Source organism: Mirounga leonina, unplaced genomic scaffold (genome assembly GCF_011800145.1).
Source record: "Mirounga leonina isolate KUSES-001 unplaced genomic scaffold, KU_Mleo_1.0 Mir_126, whole genome shotgun sequence".
Lineage (NCBI taxonomy): Eukaryota > Metazoa > Chordata > Mammalia > Carnivora > Phocidae > Mirounga > Mirounga leonina.
This window is the reverse complement of record NW_023270314.1, coordinates 28,754,608-28,763,917: the sequence shown is the minus strand read 5'-3', so window position 1 is coordinate 28,763,917 and position 9,310 is coordinate 28,754,608. Positions and strand designations below refer to the sequence as shown.

General features: G+C 39.9%; 2 protein-coding genes across 2 annotated transcripts; both read left to right on the top strand.

Moving 5' to 3' along the window:
* Positions 1–1,210: 1,210 nt before the first annotated feature.
* LOC118008505 (olfactory receptor 8S1-like) lies at positions 1,211–2,544 on the top strand. Its single transcript, XM_035002049.1, has one exon. It carries the CDS (start codon positions 1,423–1,425, stop codon positions 2,344–2,346), a length of 924 nt encoding a protein of 307 aa, XP_034857940.1. The 5' UTR covers positions 1,211–1,422; the 3' UTR covers positions 2,347–2,544.
* Positions 2,545–7,441: 4,897 nt separating this feature from the next.
* LOC118008503 (olfactory receptor 8S1-like) lies at positions 7,442–8,566 on the top strand. The gene has a single exon (XM_035002048.1). It carries the CDS (start codon positions 7,631–7,633, stop codon positions 8,564–8,566), a length of 936 nt encoding a protein of 311 aa, XP_034857939.1. The 5' UTR covers positions 7,442–7,630.
* The last annotated feature ends 744 nt before the right edge of the window (positions 8,567–9,310 follow it).

Here is a 9,310-nt window from a genome sequence, read left to right as displayed (position 1 = left end):
TTGGAACTTAGACAATGAGAAAGTGTTAAGAATCAAGATCAGAGAGGTCACAACTGTGGTATATACAAGACTGAATGTTTATAAGCAGCCCTTCTAGACTGGACAAAGAAAGGTAAGATCTACTTCCTTTGAGGCAGGGATCAGCAGCAACTGATGATTTCAACTGAACATAGGGGCCCTGTCAAGCACAAGCTGTCACAGAAGTGAGAGGATAAGTTCCCGATCTTCTCTTTCCCTCTCCCTGTCCTACCCTGTCTAGGGGAATTGTTCAGAGCATGTTGCTCTGGAGAGGGTCTCCTTTCCTAGCTGTTCCTTTGGGCACTGGCATGATTTTCATTCATATACTTTGCTTCCTTCTTTTTCCAGAGTTCTCTGGCCAAGTGAGATATGCATCTATCCCAGATGATAATGTAAGTGCAAGTACTAAACGTACACCTAGAGCCCCTAATACTTCCTGTCTCATTTACAGCTGCTCTTTTTGAAAACAGTCACAATAACCTCCCCTTCTGAGTGAAATTGCCCTTGAGATTGTAAAATAGTTTAACTTCAGAAGGGAACCATACCAAAATGATCTCAAAATGTCAATGTTAAGCCACCTTAGTGATTTTCTTACACCTCCTTTAGGCCTTTAGGAAACAAGTGCAGTGATTGTTGCAGCAAAAACTTAATTCCTGATAGTACATCACCCTGTAAGAGTGATTTGCTGTCTGACTTCTGCTTACAGTTGTAGCCCCTGGTAATGATAAAAATAATACATGAGCTTTCTGTGTAGATATTTTTCTAAATACTTTATATATATATATTTATCCTTGCAAAAACGTCATAAGATTGGTACTGTTATGGCCTCACTTTACAGACAGGAAAACTGAGGCCCAGAATAGTTAAGTCACTTGTACAAGGTCTCACAGTTAATTAGCAGTGAGCTGGGATGAACCTGGGCTGATGCTTACCTGTGACTATCTATGCTGCTCATTCATACTCTAGGGTACAGCTATAAAGAACTATTCAGTTTCCTAGTTCTTGACTTTTGAGCACATTTTTCTTTCGATTTACATGTCTCTTTAGAGGAAGCTTACATTTTCTTAAAATCTTGGTTCAAATACCTCAATATTAATTCATTACTGAATCTTCCAAAATTCATCTTTAGAACACCATTGCACCATCACCATGGTTTCTAACTGTCTATCTTTACATACATATCTCACTGAAGTGGGACCTTTAACGAGAGAGACCATGCCTTTTCCCCATTACCTTTAAAATAACTGATATAAAACTAGTGGCCTGGTGTAGAAGCCAAAAATTTATTTGCTGATTAATAGTGATAATAAGAGAGAATCAATGCCATGTGAAATCTGACGGGAGGATAGAAGAAACTTCACTGCCATGATTTTTCATGTAATTTTTAGGAAACAGCCTTCGTAAATGGCCTTGGTGAATCACAGCACCATCACTGAATTCCTCCTCCTCGGGCTGTCTACCAACCCCCAGGTCCAGACTCTGCTCTTTGTGCTGTTCCTGAACATTTACTTCCTGACCATCTTGGGGAACCTGATGATGCTGCTGATGATCTGGGCTGACTCTCACCTCCACACACCCATGTACTTTTTCCTCAGTCAGCTCTCTTTCCTGGACCTTTGTTTATCTTCAGTTACTGTGCCCAGGATGCTGAGAGACCTCCTATTGGAGATAAAAACCATCTCAGTAAGGAGCTGCCTGGCTCAAGCCTTCTTTGTGTTTATCACTGCAGGGACTGAGGGCTTTCTGCTTTCAGTGATGGCCTACGACCGTTATTCCGCCATCTGCCACCCACTCCTCTATGGACAGATGATGAGGAAACAGCTCTGTGTGCAACTTGTATCGGGCTCATGGGGCTTGGGTTTTTTGAATGCACTTATCAACATCCTCCTAGCTACCAACTTGGACTTCTGTGAGAGCCATATCATCAGCCACTACAGCTGTGAGGTGCCCTCTCTCTTTCCTCTGTCTTGCTCTGATATCTCCACCAACCTCATAGTGCTGTTCTGCTCCACCCTGCTTCATGGGTTTGGGACCTTCTCCCCAATCATCTCATCCTATGCCTGCATTGTCTCCACCATTCTGAACATCAGCTCCACCTCAGGCAGAAGCAAGGCCTTCTCCACCTGCTCCTCCCACCTCATGGCAGTGATCTTCTTTTATGGCTCAGGTTTTCTCCGCTATCTCATGCCAACCTCAGGATCCCTCCTAGAGTTGATCTTCTCTGTACAGTATAGTGTGATCACCCCCATGCTGAATCCTCTCATCTACAGCCTGAAGAACAAGGAGGTGAAGGCAGCTCTGAAAAGAACTTTGGAAAAGTATTTGTAACATATCAGGTGCTGAAATGAAAACAAGATGGTGGAGAACTGGAATAAATCTGCATACAAAAGGACATTAAGTGAGTTTACAATAGTAAGGTGTACTGGGGCGCCTGGGTGGCTCAGTCGTTGAGCGCCTGCCTCCGGCTCAGGCCATGATCCCAGATCCTGGGATCAAGCCCCGCATCAGGCTCCCTGCTCCATGGGAAGCCTGCTTCTGCCTCTCCCACTCCCTCTGCTTGTGTTCCTGCTCTCACTGTCTCTTTCTCTCTGTCAAGTAAATAAAATCTTTAAAAAAAAAAACAATAGTAAGGTGTACTTACAATGTCAGATGCTGCAAACTAAATTAGAATTCCATTAGAAAATGACAGAAAGTAATTATAGGAAGGATAATTTAATTCCTTTTCAAGGCAAACAAATTATGAAATCACCACCTTAATCTAGAAAGTTTTATTATGAACATATTGGTTCATTTTTCTCATTCCAGAATATTAGCCTTAGGCTTTCATTTAGTAAAATCATTAGTTTCACTAGTCTATCATTATTTTTTATTGACTTTTGGGAATATATATTTGAGAAAAATGTATGGCCCTGGATCTGTAAGAGAAAAAAGTCACAGATAAGGGTAAACGGCAAGAAAGTTAAAGAATTCCAACTGGGTGGCCATAGAAGACAGGCGTGGAAAGCTGAAAGTTCTGTAGGGAAACAATAAACATATTGAGGCCGTGCTCAGACTCATAAAATTTCCAAGAACTTTTCTGTATGTGTGGGGTGGTGGCCAGATCTCCAGTGTGAGAGGCTGTAAGGAGGCTCTGGGTCTCTAGAAACCTCATTTCTCACATAGTCTTCACTCAGACTTGTATTTTCTACAATTAGCTAATCTTACCCCTGTTCTTTTTCTTATGGAGTGCAGGCTATGAGCTCTAGACAAATAATCTCGTTTTGATCTCATCACAAGTGAATCCTAAACCATCCTGGCCTCTCATCTTTCAACTGTGAAACAACTGGTCACTGTTTAGGAGCCAGTGGTTTGCTAGCCTTAAGGCACTGCATCACTCCCACATAATTCACTTTTACCTATAAAACATAAACCCATTCTCACAATGCTTCTGATTTGTTTAATCCATATTTTACTATTATCTAATTCACTGTACTTAAGTAACAAGAGGCAAAACTAAGTACAAACTATTCACTTAATTCACGTAATATTAGCTTGCACTTTTGGGGTGCCTGGGTGGCTCAGTCAGTTGAGTGTCCCGACTCTTGATTTCTGCTCAGGTCATGATCTCAGGGTCGTGAGATCGAATCCTGCATTGGACTCCATGCTTGGCATGGAGCCTGCTTAAGATTCTCTCTCCCCCTGCCTCCGTCTCCCTCTCCCCCCATCACATGTGCACCTCTCTCTTTCTCTCTCTCTCCCTCTCTCTTAAAAAAAAAATTAGCTTGCACTTTTCTCAAGCTTCTTTTGCAAACTCACTTTGTTCCAGTTGTCAATTATAAGGCTTTTCATCCTCTTCTGTCCATTGATAACTCACAGTAAAGGCCTCTTCTCATTTGATAATCCAGAAAACTCTAAATGCATTATCTCCCTCCACAAAGAACAGGATATTCAAGGCCTTCTTTGGATTCTGTGACCTAAGGTGAAGCACAAGCAAACTCTCCAATGTCAAGCTTCCTATGGTGAAGGGGAGTGAAAGGTACTGCACCTGGGATGAAGGCTGGTTGTAGTCAGTGCACAGATGTCACAGAATGACAGTGATTGAGAGAAAGATCCCAAGAGACTCAGTTAAATTCCCTTTAGAATAAGTAAAAGATATGAAATCATAACTGCATGAAGACATCCTTCCAAATCTTAGAGGCTCAGCAGTTGCCCCTTTGGAGGGGCAATGCCCTTGAACTTGATGCCCACAGTGTTACTCTACTGCTTACCATACTGCCTGATGAGTGGAAAGGATCCTCTTTAGGCCTTAGAGAGACTCTTCTAACCATTCCCTCAAGGGTTTTTGTGCTCTTCTGGCCTGCTGAAATTCGAGGATATTGGCATATCCTGCATATTGGCCTTCCCAAGAGGCATAAATAACTGGTAACAGTTAGTATATACCTGAATGTTTTTTGCTGAAAGGTTGAATTTATGGGAAAATTCTCAGTATTAATTTCCCAGGAACACCATTTCCTGAACAGACCTGAAGTCTCTTCCTATAAGACAGGTAACCAAAAAAGCAGCAAATATGCCAGAGCGGGAGGCTTGCAAAGTGACAGTTCATGCCAAGTTTTTCAGTTTTACCCTACTTTCCTCATGTTCTTTGCTTTTTTACTTATAACTTTTGCAATCTATTCTATTACTTTTATCACTTTATCGTCATGAAAAATATCTCATTTATCAAGAAATGTACAAAACATGTATATTCCATTGGAAGAGTGCTATTAGAAATCTAAGACAAAAAAGTGCATGCATATAATAACTCATCAAAGGTTTATGTCAGGCTGCCAGTCAACCTATCTTAAACACAACACTCTATATAATACAATCTATAAATATCTGTTGCTTACATGAATGAATGAGTGAATAAATGAATGGATAAATGGAGATATGGGTGAATAGATGGATAGATAGATGAATAGATGACTGGACTGAGTGGTAGCCTGGATGATGGAGTTAATAAATGAAAAATTAGATTGATAATTAAGTAGTAGGCATAAGGATAAATGAGTGTATAGATGAATGAACATTGTGGTTTTTAGCAAGCTTCCTGATGTGAACTAAAATGAGCTAGTTTGTGTGATCTGCTCCCTGTGGATCAGGGATCTGTAGGCAGTGCTGAGCTAGCAGATAAGTCTTTTTCTAACCCTTTATAGACACAAAAAGAGCTCCATACTCCCCTGAATTTTTTTAAATTTAATTTTATTATATTATGTTAGTCACCATACAATACATTACCAGTTTTTGATGCAGTGATCCACGATTCATTGTTTTTGTACAACCCCCACTGATCCATACAGTACGTGCCCCCCTTAATACCCATCACCAGGCTAACCCACCCCCCCACCACACCCCCCAAAACCCTCAGTTTGTTTCTCAGAGTCCATAGTCTCTCATGGTTCATCTTTCCTTCCAATTCCCCCCCCCTTCATTTTTCCCTTCCTTCTCCTAATGTCCTCCATACTATTCCTTATGTTCCACAAATAAGTGAAACCATATGATAATTGACTTTATTTTCCTTCCCAGCCTCCTTCATGGTTAGCTTGTTTTTGAAAATGAAGTTCAAGCTGGGGATATTCCTCAAGGAGAGGCCTACATAGTCTTATTTGCCTCATCCTTCCCAGTCTTTTTATATTTTGTAAATCTTGATTAAGGACTTATCTTGTGCCTCACTCTGCAGGGTGTGTTCAGAGTATCCAAAGTAACATTGAGCCCAATCCCTATCATTAAGGATTAACATTAGTTTAACTGAAGAAGAAAAGAAAAACACCTATTACTAAATATTTTGGATACTAACCCTTTATCAGATATGTCATTTACAAATATCTTCTCCCATTCAGTAGGTTGCCTTTTAGTTTTGTTGATTGTTTCCTTTGCTGTGCAGAAGCTTTTTATTTCGATGTAATCCCAATAGTTTATTTTTGCTTTTTTTCCCCTTGCCTCAGGGGATCTATCCAGAAAAATGTTGCTGTGGCTGATGTCAGAGAAATTACTGCCTGTGCTCTCTTCCAGGATTTTTATGGTTTCCTGTCTCACAATTAGGTCTTTCATGACATTTTGAATTTATTCTTGTGTATGGTGTAAGAAAGTGGTCCAGTTTCATTCTTTTGCGTGTAGCTGCCCAGTTATCCCAACACCATTTATTGAAGAGACTGTCTCTTTCCCATTGGATATTCTTTTCCTTGTTGAAGATTAATTGACCATATAATTGTGGGCTTATGTCTGGGTTCTGTTCCATTGATCTATTTGTCTACTTTTCTGCCAGTTCCATTCTGATTTGATTACCACAGCTTTGTATTATAATGTGAAGTTTGGAATTCTGATGCCTCCAGCCTTGTCTTTCATTTTCAAGATCGCTTTGACTAGTCAGAGTCTTTTGTGGTTCCATACAAATTTTAGGATTCTTTGTTCTAGTTCTATGAAAAATGCTGTTGGTATTTTGATGGGGATTGCATTAAATCTGTAAATTGCTTTGGGTAGTATAGACATTTTAGCAATATGTTTTCTTCCAACCCATGAGCATGGAATGTCTTTCCATTACTTTGTGTTGTCTTCAATTTATTTCATCTGTGTTTTATAGTTTTTAGAGTATAAGTCTTTTACATTTTTGGTTAGGTTTATTCTTAGGTATCTTATTATTTTGGGTGCAATTGTAATTGGAATTGTTTTCTTAATTTCTCTTTCTGTTGCTTCATTATTGGTTTATAGAAATGCAGCAGATTGCTGTACATTGATTTTGTATACTGTGACTTTACTGAATTTGTTTATCAGTTCTAGCAGTTTTTTGGTGGAGTCTTTAGGGTTTTCTATATAGAGTATCATATAATCTGGAAATAGTCAAAATTTTACTTCTTCCTTGCTGATTTGGGTGCCTTTTATTTCTTTTTGTTGTCTGATTGATGTGGCTATGACTTATTTTGATGGTTTCTTTTGATGAACAATTTAGTTCTGTTTTACCTTTATTATTTCTTAGCTCTATTTTTTAACTTTAAAAAGTATTTTATAGTTTCCTCCCTTACCTCAACTCCACGTCACACACACACACACACACACACACACACACAGATTTCAAAATTATCTCTAAGATTAAATGTTCCAAATATATGAAAGATAATAAAGAGGAAAAAGATAAGATAAATGTACATAATTAATTAGTAATGAACTATTACAAAGTCTTTAATTGAAAGTGAAAGACAGACTGAGGAGAACAGGAAGGATTATAGTATCTTCTGCAGAAAATGAATTCTTGACCAGACTATCATGGAGCAAAATCAATGGCCTAGTTTGAAGGGATAAAAATTATTCAAGGGTCAGATCTGGAAAACTATGTAAATTTCTCTAGAGTTGTTTGTAAGAAAAGAGCAACAAATTGAAAGAGCACAGAAGGTTCAGAACTTGTACACCAGGCAGTCAGAAGAGGGAAGGGCATGCTTCAAGGGACTCCATGAGAAATATTAAACAACCATAGCAATAATGAGCAGATGAAGAAAAAAAGTATGTGTACATAGAATAAGTAGAAAGTTTGGGTTGCCAGAGGAGGTGGTTGATACATTGTTTCTTTCTCTGTTTTCGTCCAAAGTATTATCATCTTTAAATGGCCTTGGGAAATCACAGCACAATCACTGAGTTCCTCCTTCTTGGACTGCCTGCTGATCATCATACCCAGGCCCTAGTCTTTGTGCTTTTCCTAGTAATTTACCTCCTGACTCTGTCAGGGAACCTGTTGATGATCTTGGTTATCAGGGCCAATTCTCACCTTCACACGCCCATATACTTCTTCTTGAATCACCTCTCCTTCCTGGATCTCTGTAACTCTTCAGTCACTGTGCCCAAGATGCTAGAGAACCTCCTATCTGGCAAGAAACCCATCTCAGTGGAGGACTGTTTGACCCATGCCTTCTTTGTGCTTGCCTTTGGGGGAACAGAGCTCTGCCTCCTTGCAGTGATGACCTATGACCACTGTGCTGCCATTTGCTACCCTCTACCCTATGGTCAGATGATGAGCAATGAGCTGTGTGTGGGACTGGCATGGGGATCTTGGGGTGTGGCCTTTTTGGATGCTGTCATCAGTACCCTCCTAGCTTGGAATTTGGACTTCTGTGAGACTCAAGTCATCTCCAACTTCATTTGTGAGATTCCATCTCTGTTCTCTCTATCCTGTTCCAATAGCTCTGTTAACTTTGCAGTCCTGCTCTGCTCTGCCCTCCTGCATGCCTTTGGGCCCTTCCTTCTGGTCTTCTTCTCTTATACACGTATTGTTGCCACCATCCTGAGCATCAGCTTCACCTCAGGCAGAAGCAAGGCCTTCTCCACCTGCTCCTCCCACCTCACAACAGTAAGCTTATTTTATGGCTCAGGTTTTCTTTGCTATCTCATGCCAACCTCAGGTTCCCCATGGGAGTTGGTTTTTTCCATGCAGTACAGTGTGGTCACTCCCCTAGTGAATCCCCTTGTCTACAGCCTAAAGAACAAAGAAGTAAAAACAGCTCTGAAAAACATGTTGCAGAAAAGTTTACAATATCTCAGGTAGCAGAGAACAAGCAGAGGATGATTGGGAAGCAGGGTAGAATTATAACAAAATACCCGAATAATAGGCATTAAGAAAAATTTTTGTTTGCTCATCATGTCAGATATGACAAAATATCTTTTAAAGTCTCCTTTGTTTGGAAATCCACCAAAAAATAGCAAGGTATTTTCTTGCTTTGGTACATATTTTATCTTTCTTAGAGGCAGAAAACATGCATCAGATAACTATTTCAATTCAAGTAATTTGGTTATAGACACAGATTATTCCTTTTGTTTGCAAAACATTAACAAAATGCTTAGCATGGGGGAAATTGTTTGTGTCCTAAATTCTTACATGGATTCCTGTGGGTATTAAACTGGGGATAAAGTTTTGCTACAAGGTAAAAAGCCAGGGTCTCTAAAGGAAGAACGATATAGACTTGAGACTTGTGGAAGGTTTAAGATGAGCTCTGATTGAAGAGGGTCTTAGTGGCAAGGCAGATGCAGCTGAAGGTGTCTGAGAAAGGAAATCAGTTTGTTGGTCTAAAGTCCATGCTAGAAGACATCTTCCACAAGCATTGTGAAACATTATCTGCTATGTGGCAAACGGTAGAGAATTTCATTCATTCTAGGGTGGTATAGCAGTCCTGCTTCTTTCTTCTTCTAGGTTTTACTGGTGGCTCAGAAAACTTAAGTCTGGTAGAAAGTGATGGGGCTTAGAAAAGAAGTGCATGGAGTAGGGAGAATCCTAGGTAGGAATTTCCTGAGG

Bases quoted from the DNA above. Each gene is read 5' to 3' on its own strand.
- LOC118008505 (XM_035002049.1), top strand. From the start codon at position 1,423: ATGGCCTTGGTGAATCACAGCACCATCACTGAATTCCTCCTCCTCGGG.
- LOC118008503 (XM_035002048.1), top strand. From the start codon at position 7,631: ATGGCCTTGGGAAATCACAGCACAATCACTGAGTTCCTCCTTCTTGGA.